Consider the following 27,872-nt stretch of genomic DNA (forward strand, 5'->3'; position numbering starts at 1 on the left):
GCCCATAGACTTAAACACTGATCCACAGTGGAGTGTCCTTTTTTTGAACCCTTCTTTTTGTACTGGAATTAAATATTTAGCATCAATTTATCTCTGCATCTCAGTGAAAATGATTTTATGGAATACCTTTGACCCAACATCAAGAAGGTTGATGAGGCTATCATTTTTTGGGGCGTAAATATTTCCCTTTTTAAACATTGGTTGAATTAGTGCTCCTTTCCAGCTACCAGGTACCTTCCCTAGAGATGCAATAATTTGAAAATTTTGTTTAAAAATGGAGTCAGTGCGTGCCTGTCTGCTTATGAATGGATGGGTGTATGTGCGTCCGTGTGTGCTTGTGAATGGATGGGTGCGGTTATCTGCATGTGTGTGTGCGTGCGTGTGAATGGATGGGTGTGAGTGTGTGTGCTTGTGGATAAGGCTGGAAGTGAGTGTGTGTGCCTGCCCCCACCACTCCTCCAAATTACCAGCAACCACTGATTCTTTGGTTCTTATGTTGCTGATGAGGTCGTAGAATAATTGAGGTCTGTTATTTCAAGTAGATTAATGCAGGAAAAAGCCAGGTATTTACCATCCTTGTCAATCCTAGGCCATTTCTGTGGCTAATATCTTTGCGACAAGTGAGTACCATAATTAAGCGTGTTGGACAGAAAAGGATGTGCTAAAGATTATTATTTTTTTCCTTTAGAGTGGTATGATAAATTGGGTGCTAATCTGGACCATAATGTCTTTTCTGAGTATTTCTTCAGCTTCATCTGTAGGAAAACGTGCCCTTTACTGTAAATTGCCTTGTGTGTGATGTAGAATATTGTCAACGTTGCTCTTGCAATCAGGAGGCAGTGAAGGGCTTCAGTAGAAGAAATATGTGTTTATAGGTTTAAGTGTAGCAGTTGTCTTGCTGCTGCATTCTGGGCTACTAGTCATTGGCATACTCCACTCTTGAAGTAGTAGCGTGGAACTACTGTGAGAATTTTAAATGCAGCAAAACACAGTGGAGGATCCACATAGGATAGAATATAGATTTTGTAATAGAAAGGGCTTAATCCATGATCATTCCTAGTTTTCGTGTATCGTTTGCAGTTTTTGGTGGTGCTTCTAGTTCATTACACCAGATTTGCAGTGGATCATAGCTTTTCCAAACTTCAAATATTAGAATCTCAGTTTTATGTGTTGAGTTTAAGGTGGTTGTCCTTCATCCATTAATCCGTGACTCTTATTAGGCTTTTTCAAATGTAAAGTTTTCTGGGTATCATCAATGTAGTTATAGCATTTTTAAATTTTTATTTATTCCAATAATCACAGACCTAGCATACAAAAATAAGTGAGATCTTAATAATCTATAAACAAATAGTAATATACAGCAATAACTCATGGATACTCTAAAAACACATCTTTATCTTCTCCAAATACAAAAAGCAACACAAATGTAGTAGCCTATGATCCATGTCTTTATTGCTAATATTGACTTATATGGATGTATTTATCCCCCTTTTTGCTCAGTCCCTTGAAACCTTTAGTCTTTTACCCAAATTTGAACACATTTTTGGATTGTCTCTATTCTAGGGGAATCGAATTCTTCCCTTTCTTTAGTTTGTCTCATTTTGGATACCCATTGTGGAAAACAAGGTGGATCCGGTAATCTCCAATTTTGTAAGATAAGGGATTTGGCTACCAGAGAGGCAATAAAGATAAATAGTTTTTTTGCACAGATAAGTTTAAGTTGGAAATCCAAAGTAAAATGACCAAGTAATGGGGATCTAGGTTTTGATTAAGTTGCCTGCTAATCCACTGGAAGATCCTTGACCAGTAGTCTAATAATTTAGGACAGGAAAAGCAAATATGAAACCAGTCCCCTCTTGGATGGTTGTATCGAAAACAGCCTGGTGGCATTTCTTGGAACATTTTTTGAAGTTTCTCAGGGGTATAATATAGCTGCCATTTAGAGAAGAACTACATGCGTTTAAAATTAGCTCCGCGAATGGCCTTATTAGACCAACTAATGTAGTCCCTCCATAATGCTGCATCTATACAACATCCTGTAGATTACTGTATTTTTACAAGGGCACTTGGGACTATTTGTTTGTAGAATTGGTTCTGCAGAATGTGATACCAATTCCTTATTCCCAACATTTCCTTAATATATAATGCATGGGTAATAGCCTCAGGAAGTGGGCCATCGGGAGTCGTAAATTGTTTACTAGACTAGAAACCTGTAGATATGAGAAAACTGCGCCCAAGTCTTCTTCGGATATACCTCCTTCTTCCTAAGACTTCATCTCTCCCTGTATCGCAAGATCCTTTATTTGATAAACTCCTAGCCTTACCCAAATTTGTAATGTCTGCAAATCCACCAACCAACATAGGTCTCTACAGTGTCTTAGTTTAGTTTCTCAGTGAATTGATGTAAATCGGAATTCATTCTTCAATTGAGTGAATCTTTATAGAATTATACGTGGAGTTTTATATCTGCAGCATTTGGGTAGCCTGGGGATTTTAATAAAGGTTTTTAGATGTATATTTTTTTCTAGTAACATTTGCTGAAGGTAGAAATTAAACCCATAATCACGCGATGCAGCTGCTCGTCCAAACCAATGGAAGAAAGCGGCTTGAAAATATTTCTGGATATGAGGGAGCCCTAGTCTGCCTTCATCCAGACTCAGCTGTATCATTTCTAATTTAGTACGTGGTTTCTTCCCTAACCAGATGAACTTTCATAACATTTGATCTATTTCTAAAATATAATTTTGTGAGAATTTTGATGATAACGTTTGAAAATATAAAGAAAATAACGAGAGTACCGTCATTTTTATCAAATCAATTCTTCCAATTATAGAGAGAGGCAGAGTTTGCCAGTTATTTAGAATTTTTCTAACTTTATTAAGGGAGGTAATGTAGTTAAGTGAAAAGTTGGTGAGAAATCGTGGAAAATCAAAATACCTAGATGTCGAATAGGATTATCCTCTGCTGCCTGAATCCGTTGACCCGGGGGTAGAATCTGCTCATGACAATTCAATAATAAAAGTTCTGATTTATTATTGTTAATTTTATACCCCCCCAGATCAGAGAAAGATCTAATTGTATCGAAAGTTTGTTTAATATTTGCAGAGTCAGCTTCTAAATAAAGAATTAGATCATAAGCAAATAGCTTCAGTTTGGGCACGCCCGTTACTGGTGGTTTGATTAAGAGGTTTTGGCGTATCAAGTAAGCCAATGGCTCGATGTATAATGCAAATTATGTTTTTGCTTTTGTATAATGCAAATTAAACAGGAGGCATTGAACAGCCCTGCCGAGTCCCTCTCTGGATCTTGACTGATTGTGCATTAATTATTATTTTGCTTCGGCTTTCTCATATATATTCCGTAACATGTCAACTAAACTTCTAGAAAATCCAAAAGTTCTTTAAAATGGTGAACAATATATTCCAATTCACCAAGTCGAAGGCTTTTCCTGCATCAATCATAATGATTGCCGCTTTAGTATCACTGTTTGCAAAAAAGTAATTTCCCTGAATTAAAAAAATTGTGTTATTTGTGAGAAATATCTCTGGCAAAAAAACACATGGTTACTCCTGGACCAAACTTGCTGCTATTAAAGTAATTCTCCTCGCCATTATTTTAGTAAAAAGTTTGTAATCATTATTTAATAGACTAATGGGTCAGTATGATCCAGGATTATTGGGTGGTTTACCCTTTTTTTAAAAAGCTAACGATAACTGGTTCAGAAAATGTTTTCGGAATGTGGCACCCATCCAAAATCGAATTAAATAAATGCAACAATAAGCTGGTTAGCTGTGGAATGAAAATTCTGTAAAATTCAATAGGTATTCCATCGCTGCCACAGGCTTTGCCACCTGCTGTTTCTTTGATGGCCCTTGTATCTCGATCTCAGAGATTGGCTCAACGAGCTGAGCTTTCTGAGAGAAAGCCAGGGTGGGTAACACCAAGTGGTATGGGTGGGGGGGCCACATATAACTTTTCATAATGTGATAGAGAGTCCTTGTTAATTTTACCTATCTAATAGATCTTTTGGCCTTGCTGCTCATCAAAGGTGGCTTTATAAGTGACATTAAAATTTTCTTTTTACAGATCATGCCCAAAATTCGCCTGCTTGCTCACTTTCCTCGTACCACTCTTGTAGACTTGTATTTCTGTTCACTATTGCCTAGTGCTCATATTAGTTCCTGATATTCTGCCTGGCTTTCTTTAAATTAAAGGCTGTTATATCCGAATGGAGTATGGTATAAGATTGACTTGCCTGATCAAGATGTCGCTGTAGTTGCCTAGCGCATTCTTTTTTTCCTTGATGATGGATGCCCAGCGTGAAATCGCTTCCCCTCTGATAAAAGCCTTGCAGGAGTCCCATACCGGAAAAGGTGGAGCAGATTACATATTTCTATGGGCAAATTCCATAAGTAGCAATTGGATTTTTTTAATCCACCCCTCTTCGGTTAACAAAGTTTCATCTAGCATCCAACTCGGACGATCCCTAAAACGGGCATTTATTATGATCTCTTTTACCTGGACCGAATGGCCCGAAAAAGGATTGGGGATAATCCAGGACTTCTCCACTTCACACTGTTGGGAAATTAAAAAAGAAATCGATTCTAGATGCGGAACTATGCCTTTTTGAAAAACAAGTGATTTATTTTCTTGCAGGATGCTGGATCCGCCACAGATCCATTAATGCAAAATCTCTGATCATGCTGTTCAAATATCTAGGGGTTAGCAGTTTATTTTGTGAATTGTTTCTACAAGAGGAATCCAACCCCAAATTTTGAATGAAATTAAAATTCCCTCCTATAATTATATTTCCATGTAGTGCAATTAATAAGTCAACCAATTTTTTCTAGGCTAAAATGTCGTCATCTATTGGGCCGTAATAGCTCACTAAGTGGAAGATCAGATTGCCCATCACCCATCTCGCTAAAGTTTCGCTCATAACCTGAAGGGTTTTCCCTTGAAAATAAGTGTCTTCTTCTACCCTCGTGATTTATTCTTTTGCATCTAATCCTTAAATTTGGGAAGATGCTCCTGACTAGGTCTTTGATCACCTGTTCCTTTTTTCCCCCCACCTTGAAGTGATCCCATCTCCTCCCCCTTCCCCTTGATCCAACCCATACCAGTGATGGGCCCATCCCTTCCCTGTGCCCTTACCCAAAACCAACACCTACCCCCTCACCCCTATAATTGTACCTTGACATGGTACTAGGAGCTTCCTCCCAGAGGAGAAGGTAGGAAACAGCCTATCATCCCTAACCTAGAGTAAAGTGGACAGACAAAAGAAAGTATCAGCATTATTCCTTATCTTCAACATGCTAATTATTATCACAAATCCCTTATAAATATGAATACTATTTTCTAGTCGCCCCCTCTTTCTTAATGGAGAGAAGGAAGTCTTTAGCCCGCTCTACTTGCTGAACTATGAGTGATCTGCCTTTATACAAGATTTTTAGCTTGGATTGCTGTATTATCCTAGCCAGGGCATTATGGCGTTTAAACTCACCAATCATTCCAACAAAATCTTTGTATCTTCGTATTGCTAAGATCGACATGTCCGAATAAATTCCAAATGAGAAGTTGCCTGGAGAAGTAAATGATTTTTTTGAATAGCTTGATTTGGTCTTTAATTCTGCAATCGCCAAAATTAAGCAGAATTGTTCTTGTAAACTAGGGATTTGTGGCACGGGTTGCTGGCACTTAATGTGCTCTGTTAATAGTCAGATCACTTTTGTCTTTTGTTTTTTTCCGGGAGAACTATTTTAAGCACCAGATCGTTTATTAATTGGCTCGGCGACTGATCTTCGGGTATGCCAATAAATCTTACGTTAGTGCATCAAGCACTATTTTCAACATCGTCCAGTTTTACCTGGAAATCTTTAAGCTCTGATTGTAATCTAGTTAGATTGCTTCCCTGATCGTTACTGTCTGTTTCTAGGGCAGACATCTTCTGTTCAGTCTGTGTTAGGGGGTCGAAAGCTGGTGAAAGTCCTCCTTGAGCTGGCCCAAGTGCTCATTAGTTTGGTGATGTGCTGCTTCTTGGGAAATCTTCATTTCATGGAGCTCGCATAACATTTGACTTAGTGTTGTCTCAATAGTAGTGGACAATATACTGTGAGCCTGCACCTCAGTTGCTTCTTCCTCTATTTCCATTGATATTGTTAGTACTTTGTTGTAAGCTGGAGCAACTTCTATCGCCATAGCCGGGGGTACTTCGCCATTGATCGTCGGTTGCATATTGGCTGGCTCAGAAAGATGGCTTTTGTCCACCTCGTTGAGCCCTCCCAATGTGAAGAGAGGATATGTTGATTTTCCTGAATTCTGGAGCGTATTTTCTTGACCTACAGTTAGCAGATCTGTACGCGATTCAGAGCAATAAGCTCCAGACTTGGCTGTCTTGACTATTGAGAGGGTACTGCCCCTATCTGTGCTTTTTACGAGATCCATCTTGTTACTTCCAGCCCATTAAGGTTTATACTCCACTATCTGGAGATGAAGAAGGTGTGGAGTGATTAGGAGAGCGAGGTTTGATTCCTTCGATATTTTGTTTTGGCTGGAGCTTCTTCCTTATAGCGCGTTATTTGCTGCTGAAGGTTCTCTTGAGATACGTTTCATTGAGGGTTTGTTGTTACTTATTGCTTGTTGTTGGTGTTAAGTCAGGGTAATGCCGGAGTTAACACAGGTCGACTGCAAGCCGCATCCACAGTAGGCGAACCGCTTCTGCAACCGACTTGGTATTTCCTCCTCTCCAGGGGCACCTAAAGCTCTTTCTTCCCTGAACTGCTTCCACCCCTCTTCTTGCTCTCCTGGTAATTATAGTTGGTCTGATTGGTCTTGCCTGTATATACCCAGTTAGAGCGTCATTTTCCATTTTTATTCCCCCTCCTTCTTTCTCCAATCTAGAGCTTCTTACGTTTTTTGTTTTTTATCTGGATTGTTTGGGAGTTATCAGACTCCCTCAGCCTTCTAGAGTTCTCTTGCTGCCCCCCCCCACCCCGAAGTAGCCTTCTATACCTAGACTGCACTGAAGGGAGTTAGCTGAAATAAAAACCCCTAAAACAGCAAGAAGGAGGAAGACAGAGAGGCAGCCAACAAAAGAAAAAAAACAAAAGCTCACTGGAAACTCTCTCTCCAATTTCTCTGTGCTGACTTCTGTTCTTGCACTCTTGCGCTCCTGCCTGGGGAACGTGTGTGACCTTGGATCTCACCAAATACTTGCTGATGGTCAGAGTTTCGTGACACTTGCAGTAAAAACGTTTTCCTCCTGGAGAAACCTCTAACGCTTCTCTGTAGATCCCTCTCGGAGTTCGCACGTCGCACCGACGAATGCCGCCGGGATCTTCCTCAGCCACGCATCAAAGGGCTGGAAGCTAAAGGCTAAATCCACTGCTCCAATCCTCACGACAGGGGATAGACAGCCAATGCAAGCTGCATCCACCGTTCACCATGCACTCCCTCTGGGCATCTCCGTAGTAGCACTCGCGGACCAACGGCCGACTCACCAACCTCTGCAAGCAATGAATTTACCCCCAGCTCAAACGATTCAAATGCAGCGTTCACGTTCACCTTCACATTCCTCCCAGGGCGCTGACACCCGAGCTTGCTGTTCACACGTCGGCTGTTACCCCTCCTCCGGAAGTGAGCTCATCTATGGAGCATGACGGGAGCTCTATGTGGATCCCTCCGATATCCCCGCATAGTTATAGCCTGTGAGGTGAAATGATTTGATTGGTTATGAGAGTGTGACTGTTGAAGCGGAGTGGCTGTATGATTGATCTTTGAGGTTCTCTTATCTAAAAGCTGAATAGTGTAAAGGTGAATAGAGGTGGTGCTTGATCTTTTATACGGTAGGAGGAGATCCAGCAGAGGATGTTTCCTTCAGTGTCAGTTTCTTTTAGCCTTGGAGTCTTCCATGATATGCTGAATCAAGGTTTGCTAATCGTTCAGGGATCAGTAGTGATGTAGTTCATTCTATGTGGATATCAGGGGAGGGTCGCGCCCTCCCTTGCATGGACGCTTGTTTTTCGGTCCGATAATAATGCTCTCTCTTCCATGATTATTGACATTTGGAATAGAGTTGTCCGTTCAATTCGTTTTCTAAGGAATTAACTGTCTGTGATTGGTTTGTAGTTGCTGGATTCAGGTTATTTTTCTTAACAAGTGGTCCTATAGAAAATGTCTTGAGCACTGGATGTGTGCCTGTTGTACGTGAAGTAACGTACCAGTTGTCTGACCAAACCCCGTAGTCCTATTTCCAGCTTGGACGCCGCCTGACGTCACTGGCCAATCCGGTGTCGAGGATGGCTGTGACGTCAGGGGGCGGGCGGGGAGACGGAGAAGAGCGCGAGGACGCGAGCCGGTGGTTTTTACTCCCGCTGCTCCTCGTGGGCCGTAACTATACAAGTAAAGAAATAAACGTTCCAATAGTAACATAATCCTGTCTCGCCTCCCTCATTGTTACCACTACAAATGGCGACGAGGGTTACAACCATCGTTACGGCCCGCGAGTGATTCATTTGCTGCCTGATGTCCCCATGTGCTGAAACTGCACGCTGGTCTCGCCTCGCTGATTCCCATGCTCCAGATTCCTTGCTGGTGATTACTGCTGCCTGCCTTTGCCTCCTGCCTCGTGGCCCTGCTGGTGTGCTGCTGGGTGCTGCCTGCTGTACTGTGGTGCTGTTTTGCCCCGACGACTCCGTGAGCTGCACTGGTGAGCTGCTGTGAAGGGAGCGCTTTCTCTGCTGGTACTAGATGCTTCCAATCTCCTGAGGCTGCGTTGATTGCTGCGGCGTCTGACCCCTGCCTCCCTGCGACCGGGGTGTCCTTCCGAGCTTGGTGGGGATTGTCCAGGATCTGCGCCGCTGTCCCACGTGTGCCTGCTCTCCTGCTATGGCGCAACCCATCAACATATGTGTGCCGCCCCTCTTTCTGGACTCCCCTGGTAAGCCGTGTATGAAGTGGAAGGGGTGGCTGCGCGCATTTGAGAATTACATCGTCTCCATTGACGGCGAGGGGTATAGCGCTGCACGCAAGAAGTCGCTTCTATTCGGACTGTTGGGGAAAGCAGGCCAGGAGGTTTTTGACAGCTTGCCCGTCTATACGGACCCTCCGGGGGCCCTTGCCCCTCTGGACGTGTACCAGGAGGCGGTTAAGCGGCTCGAACTACAATACTCTGAGGAGGGTAATATCATGGTGGGGCGCCATAAATTCGCATTGCGGAAGCAGGAGGAAGGTGAGACTATCGAGGAGTATATTGCCTGTCTACGTGTGTTGGCACAAGACTGTGAATTCGGGGAGATGACTGATACTTACCTCAGGGACCAGGTTGTGTTCTACTGCCATTCCAAAAAGGTGCAGGAACGGTTGCTTTCTTGCAGGAATCCGTCGCTGAAGGATGTGGTGGCCATTGCGAAGGCCGTTGAACGTTCCATGGTGTCCACGAAAGAACTTGCGAGCACGAGCCAGGCTTCTAATGTGTTCTTTGTGCAGGACAAACATAGAGGTGCATCTAGAACCCCAGACAGGGTGGCGAGCGAGAAAGGGGGGGGCAGGAAGCCACTCGCTTGTTTTAGATGTGGGTCAAGGGACCACCTGGCGGATAGCAGGACATGCCCGGCGCTGTCCAAAAGTTGTTCTAAGTGCAGGAAAGTGGGCCACTTCGCGGCAGTATGCAAAGCCAGGAGACCTGGTGGGGGCATGAAAGTGAGCTCGGTGAGCGACTGCGATGCTGATACAGATGCGGACATTGTATTGTCCATTGATGCTGAAGATGGGAGAGTGAAGGGGCCTATTGGCTCCGTTCTGATTGGTGCAGTTGAGCTGCCATTTACGGCCGATTCTGGTTCCCCCATTACCCTGATTTCTGACACCACGTATGAGTTGAAGTGGCAAGGTGTGAAATTGCATGAGACGGATGTGAATCCGAAGGCTTTTGGGGAGCAAGACATAGAGATGATGGGGTACTTCTGGGACTTCCTCAACTTCAGGGGGCGAACAGTGAGAACGAAGATCTATGTGGCTGAGAAAGGGAGGAGCCTGGTGGGGTGGAAGGATCTGGCCAAGCTGGGGGTGATGCTAGTCCCGGGGGCGGACGATCCCATAGTCCTGAGGGATGATTGGGTCAGCTACGTGCAGCCGGATGATTTGCCTGAGGGTTTAGCTGAGGTCATCGGCAAATTTGAGTCTGTTTTTGAAAACAAAGTAGGGTGTGTGAGAGGATTCGTGCACGCTATAAGATTGAAGGAGGATGCCGTGCCGATAAAACACAAGGTCAGGTCAGTTCCCCTCTCTGTCAGGGGGGAGCTAAAGGCTGTTCTAGATAGGTTGAAGTCGGAGGGAGTGATAGAGGAAGCAGGCGCATCAGAGTGGGTGTCCGCAATCGTGGTGTCCAAGAAGAAGAGGACAGGGGACATTCGGCTGTGTGTGGACCTGCGATCTTTGAACAGAAACATTCTGGTGAACTGCCACCCTCTACCCAACATCCAAGAGATCCTGTCTTCTACATCTGGGTCGCGGTTTTTCACCTTGATAGATCTGAAGTCTGCATACCACCAGGTATGCCTCACGGAGGAGTCCAAGGCACTTACCACCTTTGTTACCCCGTTCGGGGCCTACAGGTACGTCCGCCTTCCGTTCGGCCTCGCCTCAGCTTCTGGTGTCTTCCAAAGGTTGATGGATTTGCTCTTCGGCGACATGAAGGGTGTTGAAGCCTTCCAGGACGACATTCTAGTCCACACGGCGGGTGAAGAGGAGCACCTGGAGCTGCTGGGAGAAGTGCTGGGGGTACTGCGCGACAAAGGGATGACAGTCTCCAAGGACAAGTGCAAGTTCATGGAGGGCAGGATCGACTACTTGGGGCACGTGCTGACCGCGGAGGGCATTGCGCCTATAGATGATTTGGTGAAGGCCATACGTGATGCCCCGTGTCCCGGAGACAAAGACGCCCTACGATCGTTCCTGGGGCTCAGCGAATACTACTCCAAATTCATGCAGGGATATGCGACCATCGTGGAGCCCCTAAGGAAGCTACTGAGGAAGAACGAAAAATTCACGTGGGCGCATGCCCAACAAGCTGCTTTTGATGCCGTCAAGCAGGCCATCGTGGCTGCTCCCATGCTACAGCCATACAACAGGGCATTCCGGAATGTGATCACAGTCGACGCAAGCGCCAAGGGTATCGGTGCGGTGTTTTGCCAGCTCCATGGGAAGACGGAGAACACGGTCGCTTTCATTTCCCGGTCACTGAGTGACGCCGAGAAGCATTACAGCACCATCGAGAGAGAGACGCTTGCATCCGTATGGGCCGTGGAGAAACTGAGGAACTATCTGTGGGGCATGGAGTTCGAACTGGTCACGGACCACAAGCCCTTAATCTACATGATGGACGGCGAAGGCCGCGGCAACGGGAAGGCCAGCTCAAGGCTTTTGCGGCTGATGTCCAGGCTGCAGGAGTATCATTTCGTCATTAGACACATCAAGGGCGGCCTCAATTGCAGGGCGGATTGCTTGTCGCGCTTGCCGGTCAGCGGCGAGGGGGACGGATCCATGGATGACACGGAGTGCGTAGTGGCGCTGGTGGACGCTACGGCCATCTGCGAAGGATCCATTTCGGAGGAGGAATGGATGGCGGCCCAAGAGAACGACATGACTATGCGTAGGGTGATGGATCATATAATGGCTCGCTGGCCCCCGATCCGGAACTTGAACGGTGCGCTCAGGAGTTTCCAGCAGGTTAGCCCCGAACTCTCCATCGAGGGCGGCTTCGTGAAAAGACATGAGCTGTTTGTGCCGCCGGAAGGGTTGAGAGATAAACTAATCCGGTTAGCTCACAAAGGTCACCCGGGCGCTACCGCCACAAGGAACCTACTCAAACAATACTACTGGTGGCCACGGATATGCGGCGATGTCAGCAGTTTTATCGACCGATGCGGACCATGCTTGAGGGCCGACAAGCACTGGAAGACGGCGAAAAGTACGCTGCAGCTGGTGGACATTCCTGCCGGTCCATGGATCAAGGTCGCTATTGACTTCGCGGGCCCGTTTACCCTGCTGCCTGACGATTGCAGACATCTCATTGTCCTCACGGATTACTTTTCCAAATGGATCCACTACAAGTTCGTCAGGGAGGTTACCACTGAACGAGTGATCAAGGAGCTGAAGAGGGTCTTCGCTAGTGAAGGACAGCCGAAGATTTTGATGTCCGACAACGGCACACAGCTGGTCTCCAGGCAGATGAAGGACTTCCTGTCCAGATTGGGGATCAAGCAGGAGAAAACCCCGCTCTACAGCCCTAAGAGCAATGGACAGGTCGAGCGGATGAATAGGTTCCTGAAGGAGGGTGTGCAACAGGCAATTGCCTCCAATTTGGATGTAAAGGCATTTCTGGCGGACAAGGTGCACACATTTCACAACACGCCCAATGCTGTCACGGGGCACACTCCGTTCTACCTGATGAGAGGGAGAAGGTGTATGAGTGAGCTTACTCCCAAACTTGATAGGTGGTATGACATGAGGGAGGAACCTGAAGATGTATCCGATGAGAGGCTGAGGGTTAAAGAAAGAATTGTGGCCAAACAGGAAAGCAACAAGCGGTACGCTGATGTGGTGAATAGAGCCAAAGTCAAAGAGGTAGTGCAGGGGGATTGGGTGTTGGTGAAGAAACCAACCAGAGTGTTGAAGGGAGAGTCTGTTTTCCAGACCCCTGCACGTGTGCAAGGAGTGACTAAGGGAGCTGTCTGTTTGGAAGGAGGGGGATGGCGGAGCAAGGACGACATTGTCAGGCTCAAGGCAGGTCAAGAGGAAATCATCATGAGAGGCAGCCAGGTGCATGAGACTGAGAGCGATGATAGTATGTACGAGTGGCAGGTGCAAGAAGACAATGACGGGACCACTGAGGACGGTGTGAGTGCGTGCCACGGCCTAGGGGATGCCGAAGGCCATAGCGACAGCAGCCCCATTTCAGTGAGGAATGACAGTCATAATGTGATGAGTGCAAGCCAAGGCGGTACGGGCAACCGCAGCGGGGGGGCCAATCTGCAAATCACTCCCCGCAGACCTACAAGGCATATCAGGGCGCCAAAAAGGTTCGAAGATTTTGTTATGAGATGATTGTTATGTATAGTTCTATATTTTGTTAAGAAAGGGAGATGTTGTACGTGAAGTAACGTACCAGTTGTCTGACCAAACCCCGTAGTCCTATTTCCAGCTTGGACGCCGCCTGACGTCACTGGCCAATCCGGTGTCGAGGATGGCTGTGACGTCAGGGGGCGGGCGGGGAGACGGATAAGAGCGCGAGGACGCGAGCCGGCGGTTTTTACTCCCGCTGCTCCTCGTGGGCCGTAACTATACAAGTAAAGAAATAAACGTTCCAATAGTAACATAATCCTGTCTCGCCTCCCTCATTGTTACCACTACAGTGCCTAAGGCTAAGAATAGCTGTTTATATTACTTTTTGCAATGACAAGAGGTGATGAAGGTGGCATTTTCTTTCAGATTTGTGGGGCAAGTGTCAGATGGTGAGTTGGTAGACTCCGTAGCTTTCGCCTGGTTATGAAGTTTCTGAAGGGAAAGTTATGTACGTTAGTGTAGGAGTGCTTCTCTTTGGAGCGACTCTTTTTTATATTAATGTTTTCACAAAGGAAGAGGGTTGTTTTGTTCTTTATATAAAAATCAAATGCTTTGCTTTGGCAACAAAGTGATCTAACATTAGATCACGGAAAACATGTGATTGAGGAATTGCCCCGGAGGTGCATTCTGGAATGTGAAATTCTGATAATATTTTGTGAAATTCTTTGGTAGTGCACTTGGTGTCACAGATCTTGTTGAAATAATGAGCGTTCTGTTTTTTTGCTGGATGATTTATAAATCCAGTTATGTTTTTTGAAGCCTGTTTTGTCTTCAGTGCTTTTTGATGTGTACCACATTTGTGTTGTTATATTTTTATGTATCCTCATTTATCCATTCTGTCCTACATCTCCTTTTTTGTTGAGTAGAGGTTTTTTAGGGCATTATTCTTTCGAAACCTTTGTTTATCTAGCCATACACTTTTTCTACTGTGGTTATTTGTTCACGGTTTGAGGAAGAAGTGGTGTGAAATTCGTATTCCAAATACACAACTTGCGTCCATCCAACACCGTTGCGGAAACAGGTCCGACCAACCTCCGGTCGGCGGTCACAGCCACCTAATTATGATGCAACCACACATGGTGCAGTCGCATACTCACATTTACCTATGGGAGCATGTGCTATGGCCATAAACCGGCCGTAGCACAAGCTCCCATAGGGAAATGAGAAGTTGTGTTCATCCCTGCACCGTATGGCAGGCAACTCAGGGTGCCTGCCTCGCGGTGCAGGGATCAACAAGGGGGCACCATAGGAGCTCCCTCTGCCCCCAACCGGAGACCGCAAACAGAAGGGGGCCCAGCTAAGGGTCCCCAAACTCGCTTTCCGACAGGCTTTCCATTTCGGAAAGCCTGGCATGGAAAGCCTGCCAGGAGGCCGAGCATCGTAATCCGAATGGCGTAAAAGCCATCCATATGGATTACGTGCCGGTTCCGCCTGGCCGACAGGCTTCTTGAGCCAGTTGGAATCCAGCCGGAATGACCGGACGGTTACACTTCTGACAGAAGTGAAACCGACGATCGAAACCGAAGATCGTGTCCACCTTCATGTTGTTTCACTAATTTATTCAGACCGTATGATGTGTTTGTGACGAATTGTATGTTTCCCTGTTTTCTGTTTCTAGGTCTAGGTTACTGACATTATTTTATTTACACATTGTATATTTTGTATATATTGTCTATTTTTATAAATGTGAATTATTTTACTATTTAATAAAATTTAATGTGAGCAGTTAATGTGCTGTAAGACATTTTATTTTATTCTATTTTATTGATTTAATTATTTCAGAGGTAATAATAAACATTTTAAGTTAATGACATCTCCATCTCCGTTGCGGTGGTCTCCACCACCATCTCTTGGTTCTTCATCACTTCTTTCCTCTCCCTAATTGTATCCTTCTCCCTGTTTTCGCCTAGTGCCTTTTATTGTCATATAAATAAATGCAACAAAACTCCCCCCAAAAAGGTAAAAAAAAAAAAAAAGCCAGTCCTTCTCTGAAATCAGGTAATTGTCTGTTCTCTTTTTTCCAGTTGACCATACTCTAGTAGAACTCTCTCTGATAACCTCAGACAAGGATTCGGATTTCATCAATGGGAATTTTATCAAGGTAATATTTCCGCATTGCAAAAAGTGACCATTAAAGTATAGAGGACAGCAAGTGACAACCCAGTGCATGATCTCACAGTAGACTGTAGAATATCATGCATCATGTAGATCGAATCCTTGCAAATGTGCTGCTGTTATATTCAGATATTTGCTATGTCGACGGAAAGAGATAAATGTACAAAACCTGGATGCCGTCGTATTTGTCATTTTAAACCGTGCAGTTAGAAAATCATTAAATGATTTGCCTAGATAACGTTCTTACAGTGTGGCTTTTAAACATGTGGACACCTACACCATGTTTAGTTCACATCACAGCAACCCATTCAGGTTGTATATCACTGATTGCATTATTTAGGCTACAAAAAAGGATATACCGTCAAACGAAGCTCTGGTGCGTTCTCTAGTTATGCAAAGAATATGGCAATCCATTAAAAACGACCATCAGATGCATTTGTAGTCCATGCCTTTAATGGGAATTACAGTTCAGGGAAATATTTCCCCATTTGGGAGCTGAAGGAGGATCATTTTGTTGGGTATCTCCCTGCCTCCCAGTCCAAGTGTACGTTTGTGCATCCCAACCTCAATATTCTCGCCTATATGTCCCCCAGTCCTGGTGTCATTGTTTCCCCTGTCTTGGTAGCTGCCTGTGCTCTGTGTAATTACGGGTGAATGAGTGCACCACCATGGAGGGCAATCCACATCAGGGTCTTCTCTAGCTAGGGGGCCGTGCAGGGTTACTGCTTTCCCACACCGCTCCAAGGGATGGAGAGAGATGGGAAGATGCAAGGGCAGCCATGGTCTGAGCAGGTGAGAAATGCTAAGGGGTTAACAATCGGCCAACCAACATTGCAGTTTTCTAAGCTTAGGAATGTTCGGAAACAAGCAAGTATGTTGTCAGCCTTATCAGGCTTAGCCTTTCCATCCAATTTTCCCTTCTTTGTACCTCATGGAGTGATTTGTCTTCCCTTTCTCTCCTAATTAGTTAGTGTGTCAGACCTGAAGTGTGGGTTTAATACATTCACTCCCTGTTCTGCGGAACATTATCTGCTAGGAGTGTCCAATGTAGGCATAGAAAGGAAAGATCAGTACCAGATTTTAAAGATAAACCTCAACTTTTAATTGAGTGCCAATCCTGAAATATGACATGGATCGGAAATTCTGACTTGGAACTGGTCTTTTTGGGTCTGTGTTGGACATCCGATCTATAGGCAATGGAAGCTAAAATAACAATTTAGAATCATTCATAATCTACTACCATGGCATAAACCAAACATGCCCATATGCAGAGAGTAATATGATATTTATTACCATTGCTGGGGGGGAGCGCAGCATGATCCACTAGACTTGTGAGTCATGGCCCTTCCTCACACAAAACATTAGCATTAGCATAATTCTTCATGTATCATTGACACAAACCATATAGTTTCCTTATTTGAAGGCCTAGGTGTTGAAAATATAACCTCTATGGCCAATGAGGTCTGAAGGATTGCATTCTTTTGCATTTAAGTTGAGATGTGTGTAACTATATGGATATTGTTTAAAGAAATATAATGGGTTAGTTGGACTGGAGATAAGCAATGTGTATGTAAGAAGATTTGCTTTAAAAACTCCCAATGAATTATGTTTTTATGCTTTTATTTTAGGGGGTATATGAACCACGGGCATACATTGCTACTCAAGGTCCACTTCCTAACACAGTTCTTGATTTCTGGAGAATGATTTGGGAATATAAAATTCTGGTAAGGAGAAAGTCTTTTTTCCTGGAGCTACAGAAAAATTGTTTTCAAACTTTTTTAATAAAGGCCTAGATATGACTCGTTTAACAGAGCCGAAAAAATACAAATGTTCAGGTTTCCTAATTCAAAAGCTTTCAAAAGAAATTCTTCTACATTCATTTTTCATTGCTTGTTGAGTGTCCATTTGAAATATATTTTTTATCATAGGAAGAGTCTGCATCTACTCACAATTATATGCTATAAGGGGTTTCAGAAGAGATACTGTTTGTTAGATGCTGATATGCACCAAAATTAACTGGATCATTTCTCTCCGGCAGAACCCAGAGCGTCCGCCTCCCCCCGTTCCTATCCAAAGCCTCTTGAGATCATCTGCGGCGTACACCAGGGATCATCCCTCAGCCTGATACTGTTCAACATCTACATGGCCCCGCTCGCACGCATCACCCGACCGCACGACCTCAACATAATCTCCTACGCCGATGAAACTCAACTGATCCTCTCCCTCACCAAGGACACCGTCACTGCCAAATCCAACCTCTATGAAGGAATGAAGGTCGTCACCGATTGGATGAAGAGCAGCCGACTAAAGCTGAACATGGACAAGACGGAGGTTCTCACCCTCGGCTCCAACCCTTCAGCCTGGGACAACTTCTGGTGGCCTACGACACTGGGGGCAGCCCCGACACCCACCGACCGCGCACGCAACCTGGGAATCATCCTCGACTCAACGCTCTCCATGGTCAAGCAAGTCAACGCAGTCTCCTCCTCCTGCTTCAACACCCTCCGCGTGCTCCGCAAGATCTACAGGTGAATCCCGACAGATACAAGAAGAATAGTCACCCAGGCCCTCGTCAGTAGCAGACTCGACTATGGAAACGCCCTCTACGCGGGAGCCAATCTCATCAAATGACTGCAACGCTTTCAAAACGCCTCGGCATGCCTGATCCTCGACGTACCACGCCACAGCCACATCACCCCCCACTTGAGAAACCTGCACTGGCTCCCCGTTGACAGGAGAATCTCTTTTAAACTCCTCGTCCACGCACACAAGGCACTCCACAAGACAGGCCCAGCCTACCTCAACAGGCGGCTCTTCTTCTACGTCCCCAACCACCAGCTCCGCTCCGCCGACCTCTCCCTCGCCACCGTCCCCCGCATCCGAAGAACCACCGTAGGCGGCAGATCCTTCTCCCACCTCGCCGCCAAGACCTGGAACACCCTTCCACTCAGCCTACGACAGACCCAAGATTTGCTGACCTTCAGGAGGCTACTCAAGACCTGGCTGTTCGACCAGTAGCGGCACCCCCCCCTCTCTCTTCCCTTTTTTTTTCATCCCCAGCGCCTTGAGACCCTCGCGGGTAAGTAGTGCGCTCTACAAATTCTGTGATTGATTGATTGATTAATGAACATATCATATATATTTGAATTTTGTTGCTATATGGTGGCTGTCTGTTTTTGCCACACAAATATGTTAAAAAGATTCTGCCACTATTTTCTCAAAGTAGGATTTATTTAGGTTACTTCCCTTAGGTAGACTAGAACGTGAAATTACCACAGTCCCTCAGTGCAAGCCCTCTGATGACTAACCCACAAAAGAATGCACAAAATGGTTGTGCACAATTGAAGTACTTCTATTTTGTGATATGGAAGACGTGCATTTGAGTGAGAGACAATCACATGGTAAGCAAATATTGTGCCACGGTATGGAAATGCCATTGGTAAATAATTGCAGTTATGCACATTAGTACAATTCACTAATAGGGTTGTCTATTCATGCTTGTACATCTGCAATTGCTTTGTAACTCAGCCACTCTATGAGAAAATGCCCTTTTTGCATAGTCAACCCCAGTTTTAGCTGAATTTTATTGCTGGTTTTTGGGCTCTGCACACTGAGGCATAACTGTCTAGCGCCCAGTGTATGTTCTGCTCAGACCCCTGAAACATGTAGAAACTGGCAAATCCCTGATTACAGGGGCGGCTCCTCCTCTATCACTCTAGAGCGTCCCACTGCTTTTATGGAGTGAGAAACATAAAATGACAATAACTTAGAGTTATTGTCATTTTATGTTTCATGTCCAGCTGCTTTGCGGTGGGTGGGTGGGCAGGGCTGCTCTGCTCTCTAAGCAGGACAGGGGAGGAGTGGTTTGTCCACTCTTAAAGTGCGCAATGACTGTTTGGTCGGCAATCTCTGGCCGCCCAAAACAGTCATGCACACTTCCTTGTTCTCCATGCAGGCTGCATTATAGCCTGCATTCGGAACATGCCCACCCCTCCAGCCCCTGGCTGAGCGCCGTGCCAGGGCGCTCAGACCAATCAAAACACTGCATTGCAGCATTGTGATTGACTCAGGGGAGGGATCGTGGCTACCTGCTTCCTGTCAGAGGCAGGAGAGCAGGAGCAGAAAACATGCGGGAGCCAGCCTCGAGATAAGTTTTTTTATTTACGATCCTGCCTCAATTCGTGCCGACACCCACTCCCCGACTCTCCCCATACCCCCCTACCACCCGCGAGTCATGCTGGCCGCGATTGCCTGATTAACGTATTGAACTCTTATATAATGCCATAATATATGGTGTGGAAATAAGCCCATGGCATGAAAAGATAAATATCACCTGTAGATTGCAGCACTTATTGTGCCATCCATTAGTGTGGCAAAGGTAAATATGGCTTCACGCCTACCATTGTCGCCTGACTAATGAAGTGTAAAACTTGTAGTGCGATTTGTTAAAATAATCGTTTTTGATAGGTAAAAACCTCAGGTTTAAATATTAGTAAGTCACCTCTACATAGGCCTTGCAGCCCACAAGGTCGGGTGAATGGTATTTAAAAGTGTGACATGTAAAAAATCATTGTTCACATGTTCCTACAGTGATAAGGCCCTGAAAGCTACATTCATTGTGGCAGGCTTAGATGTCCTATGTAGAAAATTAAAGTACAGGTTAAACTACTAATACTTGGAAAAGAGATCAGCTAGAAAAATAATTAAACAACTATTTTAATAAATATTAAGAAAAAAAGTAACTTTCAAGCCGCTTCATACGGAGCTCCTTCGCGACGCTGTCAGTCAGTCACCATCTTGACGGGAGGCAAGATGGCGACTGGACGGGAGGCAAGATGGCGACTGACTGACAGCGTCACGAAGGAGCTCTGCTGTGTCTCTCCGTATGAAGCGGCTTGAATTTCTTTAAATCACGCTTTGCATTGCAATATGTGAAAGGCAAGAGACAAACGCATTGGCGGCATTGGTGGTCAAGGAAAAACGAAACATCAATATGGTACCAGAACCCGAGATCGGGCAAAATTTACCTGTCTGGTGTATTTTTGCTATCAGCGGCAACGGCGGTAAGGAAGTTCGGAGTTCATGGATTAACGCTGGGCTGCTCAAATTGCTTCCGGTACCGCTGGATGGTGGAAGGCGGTTAGTCAAACGAACAGACTGCAACGTGTGGAGGAGACTGCATTACGCTTGCTGGAATAAAGGCGGCTACCGGCAAAGGAGTAAAAGCGGCGTGGAGTTACATTGTTGAACAATGCTTCTAGTATATTTAATGAAACAATCTACGCAAGCTAGGATGACTGGTAAGAGGGCAAGAGGTGGCAAGGGGAAAGCTGGACAGATACCTTCACTGTTAAACCCTGTGCCGGTAAATTCCTCATTGACACTTACACGCATTGGGAAAAGGCGGATTTAACTGGTGCAGGCACCAAAGAAGGGGGTGAAAAGGGCGAAAAGGGCGATTTGCGGCGTAGCTCTGTGGGGAGGAGAAACAACCTACGTTTACTTAAAGAAACTGACAACCTGCAACCCCTAATCTCAAGTAGCTTTGCAGTAGCAAGTGGAGTTGCGCTAAACGATGCAGGCAGCGCTCTTGGTGATCGGGATATGAGAGAGGTGCTGGTCTCAAAATCTCTCGCACCTGATGATACTAATGTGTCGACCGACAGTCACATTTGCCACCCTACTTTATCAAATAATGGTAATAGCTTGACTACCAGTATCAATGCTATCTGCGGTGCTAAAGATGGCGATGCTACTCCTACATTTGGTATAATTAATGCCTGTGCACCTATAGATCCTTTAAAAAAAACACCAGATAATCAGGATAAGTTTTTCTCGCTGACGGATGATTCTGAAATATCCGATATCAGCATTTCACTGTCAAGCGGAGATGAAGACAAGAAATGGCATAGCAGCCCTAACACTAATGGCCCGAGAACTAAATTAGCCGCTAAAAAACTATCTAAAAAGAGAGGTAAAAATCGGGCACAAAGAGATGACAACTTCTCGGAGAGTGAGAGTGTGCGAGAGCTGAAATGGGATTATAACAATACGCCCCTTACATTAGCCGCAAACACCTCCACAATTACTAGACTCACTCCAACCTGCAATAACCTGACCATCTGTGGCAGCGATAGCAGTAAAAAGGGCGATCACGGAGATCACGGGGCTGCCAGCAAAGAACCCACTTTGGCAGATATTTTGCAGTCGATCAAAGGTTTTCAGGATGAAGTTAAAGCTGATAATCGAAGATCCCGTATGGCTGCCAAAAAACTTCAAGGGGCAGTGAGAAAGGTTGGTAAAACTTGCTCCGATATTGCGGATTGGATGACTATGGTAGAGGAAAGAACCGAACAGCTTGAAAAAGATGTGGCGATATTACAGACACAGCATAATGAACAACATGGGGTAGTAAAGGATTTGATGTGGAAGATGGAAGAGCAGGAAAACCGGCAGAGACGTAACAACCTCTGCTTTTTAGGAATTCCGGAGGGAATTGAAAAGGATGACCCCAGAAAATTCATGATTAATCTCCTAAAAGGAGCATTCCCAGAAATTCAGTCATGGGACTTGGAGCGGGAAATACAAAGAGCCCACAGATTTCCCCTGTCTCCCGGTAAACACACACCAACGGCCCAATACCCACGTGTTATACTCGTATTCTTTGGGAACTTTCTCCTCCGCCAAACACTCTTTGATCTAGCTAGACCTACTAAGAGACGCACTTTTGAGGGAGTAACTTTCGTTACCAGACCTGATTTCCACAGTGGAGCGTAGGTGGAGACTCCGGCAACTATTTGATCCATTTCAGAAGTTGGGGGCTGAGGTGTATTTGCAGAATCCTGCCAGACTGAAGATAATTTTCAAAGGGGCTACCCGTAGCTTCATCTCTGAAATTCAGGCGCAGAAATATCTTGAGGGACTTTCAGAACTTAAATAATATAAAGTCAATGTGTAAAGTTCACTGCAGGATGAAATAACTAGGAATGCGTTCAAGAACACCAGTTGGGTTCAACCAGTGATGGGGGTGTGGTTTCTATCGGGGGCTCGGATAAATGCTGTGTTGTACTGCTGGGCTTGGGGAATCAATTTGGGCCTCCCGTTTAGGCTGCACTGACATTATTCTTTGCTCTGGCCTTTATCTTTTTCTAAGGGAAGAAGGGAAGGAAGACTTTGTTTCTTTTTGGTTGTTTGTATTAAGGCTCAATACTAGTTTTGACAGGGCTAGCTTTCCTTTTCTCTATTTTTTGGCTTTGCAATAGTGTGATTACAGTTTAAGATGGAGAGACACAGGGGGCGTTTGCGGGGGTCTGTTCGTTGGATGTCACATTCCTGGCGTGGCCAGGTAACCTCCAGAATTGGTGGGGGGAGGGTGGGGGGTGGCAGGCAGAGTCAGACAAGGTCGTACAAAAAGAAAAGTAAAAAAAAAGAGAGGGGCAAGGGGGAGGGGAAAATTTGGTGTTTATGTCATTGTAATTGTATGGTGCACATTAGTACATTAGGATGGGACTGTTAAGACTATTATCTATGAATATTTGTGGCCTAAACGACATTAAAAAAAGACAGGCAGTTACGGTCGGACTGCAAGCCTGGGGCACTAATATAGTCTGTCTATAAGAGACACATATCGAGGGGTCACAAATGCATATTTTAAAAACGCTGGGCTACCGGTTGATATGTGCTACCTCACTAGGAACCAGGGTTAGGGGGGTGGCAATTCTAGCTAAGGGAAATGGGCTCAATTTTAATCATTCTAAGGCAGATAAATTCGGTCGATGGGCAATTACAGAATGCCAATATGGGAGTGGACAAAGAATGACCCTATGTGCCATATACGGCTGCAATGGTGATGAGGCAGTTGTGTTTGATGGGATTTCTAATGAATTGATGCACTGGCCACTGCCTCTATTGATTAGTGGGGACCTTAACATTAATCTCCCTAGTAATTGGTCGCTGAATGAGGAATGGCACTACACTGGCCGCAAGCCTAAAGTGTTTAAAGCACTTCGGCAAATGTGTTGTACTCATGGCTTAGTGGATGGTTGGCAGACATTAAAACCGGATGATTGTGGCTTTACATATTTTTCTAATCCACATCTTACGCATGCAAGACTGGATTATTTTTTAATTTCCAACATAATTAAATCAAAGTGCCAATTAACGAAACTACCCCGGACTTTTTCGGATCACAATCCACTTATCTGTAGCCTAGAAGTAGATAACCAAAATCGTATACCCAATTCATGGACTTTTGAGAAGGCACTATTATTAGGTGAGAATTATTGCACTCACATGAGAGAATGGATCCCTAAATTTTTATCTGACAATCTGGGAAGCGCTTCGATCGAAGTAGTATGGGACACCCTAAAAGCAGGGATACGTGGGGAGACCTTACAATTCTCCCTAAAAACTAATAAGCAAATAAGCAAGCTAGGGTAAAGATGCAGGGGTTACAAGATAACTTGAGAATCAAGGAGGAGGGATTAATAAGTGCTACAATGGGCATCAGTTTAGCTACAAAGGAGATGGTTGAGAAAGCGTAGCATCAAGTGCTGATTGCTAAAGCCCAGATCTTAAATGCTTTTACGGTTAAAGCTGTCAATAAAGCGCTGGCCCAGAAGGAGAGAGTTTATGAAGTAAACAAACAAATTGGACATCAGTTAGCAGTTCGTATGAGACAACAAACTACTGCAAATATAATTCGCGAAATCCAGGGCCCCATGGGGAATCGTGTAGTGGACCCTATTCTTATAAAAGACGCCTTTTGGCGTTTTGGGGAGGGCGATCAGGTTAGTGTAGAGGATTATTTAGTTAGTTCTTGTCTTGGGAAATTCGAGGATGAGGATATAAATAGCATAGAGGAAACACCTAGGTTGGATGAAATTATAGGTGTAGTTAAAAGCTTACCCCCAGGGAAAGCTACAGGGCTAGATGGTATTCCTTCAGAATTTTATGCCCTTTTTATACATGAAATTCAAGGAATTTTAGGAACTCTCATAATGCATATTTTTACGGGAGGCCACCCTCCAGATTCCTGGTCAAGGGCGAAAATAATTATCTTTCCGAAAAAAAAAAACCTCCCGAGCAACTCGGGTCATATCGTCCCATTACACATATTAATGCAGACTCCAAGATCTACTCGAAAGTCTTGGCTAATAGACTAGCTCCCTTACTTCACAGGGTGGTTTCTCCGAGTCAACATGGTTTTATTCCGGGGAGATCAACTATCAATCATGTACACCGAGTAATTACCCTGTTTGATGGTATGGAGGTGTCAGGGGACCCTATGGCGCTGATTCTGCTTGATGCGGAGAAAGCTTTCGATAGGGTCTCCTGGCACTTCCTTTGGGCAGCGATGTCTAGAATAGGGATCCAGGTAGGGTTTATTCAAGCAATGCAAAAACTATATGTGAGCCCTAGGGCCATAGTGATGGTAAATGGTACCCCAACTGAAGAGCTGATAATAACGCAAGGAACACGGCAGGGCTGTCCTTGCTAACCGTTGCTCTTCACGATCTATATAGATCCGTTTATTAGGCGCCTGGAAAAAGATAGAGTAATCAAACCTATAGTTTTGCAAGGATACCTTACCAAAACATTGGCCTATGCCGACGATATTGCGATTGTGACCGCTGATCCAACTACGGCCATAATCGCAATAGAGGAAGAGGCGAAGCAATTTGGGATAGTGGCTGGGTATGCGCTGAACCAAGGGAAAACTCAGATTGTTCTCAACAAAAAGTGCGTAATGAAGGATGTCCGAGTGGTGGAACATGCCACATATTTAGGTGTCTGTATTACAGCTGATTTGGATAAATTGGTAAATTTTAATGTAAAATCAACAACAACCATAATGAAGAAAGATCTTAAACGTCTAGACTATTTACAAATCTCTATTATAGGCAGAGCAAATGCGATCAAAATGGTGTTCTTCCCCAAAATTCTGCATTTGTTTAGAGCAATATGTTTAGAATTCTCTGTACCATTGCTTAAATCAATGGAACGAATATTTTCTAGTTTTATCTGGGCGTACTCACACCCGCGTCGGGCTTATAAGCTACTTACCCTCCAGAAAGATCGGGTGGCTGAGCTCGCCCAAATCTCCCGGCGTATTATTGGGCAACGGTACTCTTGTATAGTAAGGAACTGCTACAGAGTAATTGGGAAGCTATAGTGGGGGAGGCTTATACACCAACTACATTTCAATTATTGCTAGGTAAGGATAGCGGAGGGTATTGGTGGAGACACCTGCATGATAGCCACTACAAAAAGGTAACATTTTAAACAGTATTTAGTGGATATAGGGTTTGGAAAACCGTTAGGAAAATGCTGGGGATAGGGAGATTATCGTTCTATACCCCCATTAAGAATAACTCAAATCTGCCTGAAATTTTTTACGATAATTACATCCATAGATGGTACGAGGCAGGTATTAATCAAATAGGCCAACTTATGTCTTCTAATGGGATTCAATCTTTTGAGGAACTTAAGAATAATTTCGATATGCAGTGGCAGGATTTTTTCAAGTACCTTCAAGTGAGAGACTTTTTGCGACGTAAGTTAGGAGGGAGGGGGGGGATTGTTAAAGTTAATCTAATAGACATACTATTATTAGACACAAAAAATTCTATTGGGAATATCTATTCGCATATGACTGTAATGTTTCCTGATGATATGGAGAAAGTTTCACAGAAATGGCTAGAGAAAATAGAGATCTCTAACGACGAGTTCAACTATGCCTTTGGAATGTCACAAACTATACTAATGTCAACCAAACTTCAAGCTCAATTTTTTAAAACTTTTTTTTTTATATTACACCCCGGATAGAATAGCTAAGTGGGGGTAATGGGGTGTGCACGTGCTGTCCTAGGTGTTCCTTATATAAGGCTGACTGTATACACATTTTTTCCACCTGTGAAGGCTTTAAACTGATTAAACTAGCGATTGGGGAATTTTTATCTGCTATGCTACATAATAACATAGTACTATCTAGTGGGGTTATTCTACTAGGGGCTGTAGACCCCGGAAATTCTAGTGTAGGACACAAACTTATTTTTATCGCAATGGCTGTCTTTAGGTTGTGCATCGCCTCTGCTTGGAGAGATTATGTTGCCCCCACCTTCCAACAATGGCTATCCAGATTTCTCGCTATAGCTAATATTGAAATTTCGGTTTACAAACGTAAGGGCAGAAGGAGACGTAAAATGGGTTTAAAAATATGGGCCCCTTTTATAGAGTGGCGCCAAACCGTCGGCCAGGAATGAACTTTGAGTGTAAATTGTAATTGTCTTCTTTTCTCTCCTAGGCTCCGATTGTGCTGAAAAATATTGGTTTTGTTTTTCTTTTTACTTTTTGGGCTTTTACTTTATCAATTATATAACTGTATTTATACCTATCTGTCTGTATTTAAAAAAAATAAAATAAAAAAAAATAACTTTTAAAAAGCTACCTTTTCCCTGTGTGATGTTCCTGGATGCTAATTTGTATTAAGTTTCCAGCTACCGCCAACCTGTGTTCAGCCTGGGAAGACGTGTGAAAGAGGTGGGAAATTACCCCCAGGAGAACACAATAGTCTGACCTAAATGGATAGAGATGACTCCTCTGAGAACAATAGAATATGGAGGGTGGGGGCTCTGCGTAAGTATAGTATGGCCGAAGACCTTCACCATATTGTATTTGCCCTGGCACATTGTATTTTGTTCCTGTTTGCAATAAAGCAAACAGAAACTCCTTAAAAAGTAGATAGGCCTGGATACCTTTACTCCATTGGCCAGGGAAGGGCAAAGAGTGTCATAGTGTGTCTCCCACCCACAGGCTGGTGAACCCCTAGAAATCTGCACCCCCAGTCTTTCTCAGAACACTGCTGGACTTGCAGAAATATACCATGCTGCATTTGGCATCTATGACCTGTGAGAAACACCCGAGGAAGTTGGACCCTCTCCCACTTGAAATCCAAGATTAGAAAAAGTCCTAGGATTAAAAAGTAACCCTGGGTGGTGAACTCCGCTCTGCTCACAGAGTTTGCTGAGTATCCGCGCTCGCGTTCGTCAACGTCAAGTTGGTGAGCACAAGTGAGGAAAATCCACCTCCCGGCGAGATTTTTCCTCATTTGCGATCATCAACTTCAAGTTGGTGAGCGCGAGCATGGAAAATCAACCTTCCTGGCGAGATTTCTCAATGCGGGGGGTCAGATTTCTCATTACGAGTGGTCGCGTATGCTCGCGACTGCTCACATTTAGAAACTGTTCGTTTGCGATGAGCAAACTGCATCTCAAGTAAAAATCTACTCGAGTGACAGAAAGGAAAACAGCGCCCACTTGTGCTGTGCATGGTGCCGTTTGCGATGATTGTACAGTGCGGACAAGCATCCGGCACCACAAATCACCGCAAATAGCATTTTTCTATTGCACTCCGCCTCTTGCAGAGCTCGTCGTAAACCAGCAGAGTTTTTTTTTATTTTGCTCCGAGAACTCCACCTAGGCTTATTAAAAAGCTGATCCTCTTGGTGGCTCCAGGAACATAAAAGAGGTAAAGAGGCAATTCCTGTAAAGAATCCCAGCTGACCTGGACTTTGCTGATGCCTTCTGCTTGACATCATGAGAGTATTTAAGGGCTCCCTCTGAGGGCCTGGGCAA

General features: G+C 44.6%; 1 protein-coding gene across 7 annotated transcripts in view; it reads left to right on the plus strand.

The window, feature by feature from the left end:
• The window catches only part of LOC146830535 (tyrosine-protein phosphatase non-receptor type 22-like), a 542,480-nt gene that overhangs the window by 107,869 nt on the left and 406,739 nt on the right, over positions 1-27,872 (plus strand). For 6 of the 7 annotated variants that reach the window (XM_085604743.1, XM_085604742.1, XM_085604746.1 and 3 more), the window contains exons 3-4: positions 15,147-15,223; positions 16,866-16,961. In XM_085604743.1, coding sequence (XP_085460869.1) covers positions 15,147-15,223; positions 16,866-16,961 — 173 coding nt within the window. Of the gene's footprint in view, positions 1-7,656; positions 7,712-15,146; positions 15,224-16,865; positions 16,962-27,872 lie in introns of those variants that run through there. The other variant, XM_085604748.1, reaches the window with a different exon arrangement.

The sequence above is a fragment of the Triturus cristatus genome, chromosome 5_1, assembly GCF_964204655.1.
Source record: "Triturus cristatus chromosome 5_1, aTriCri1.1, whole genome shotgun sequence".
Taxonomy (NCBI): Eukaryota; Metazoa; Chordata; class Amphibia; order Caudata; family Salamandridae; genus Triturus; species Triturus cristatus.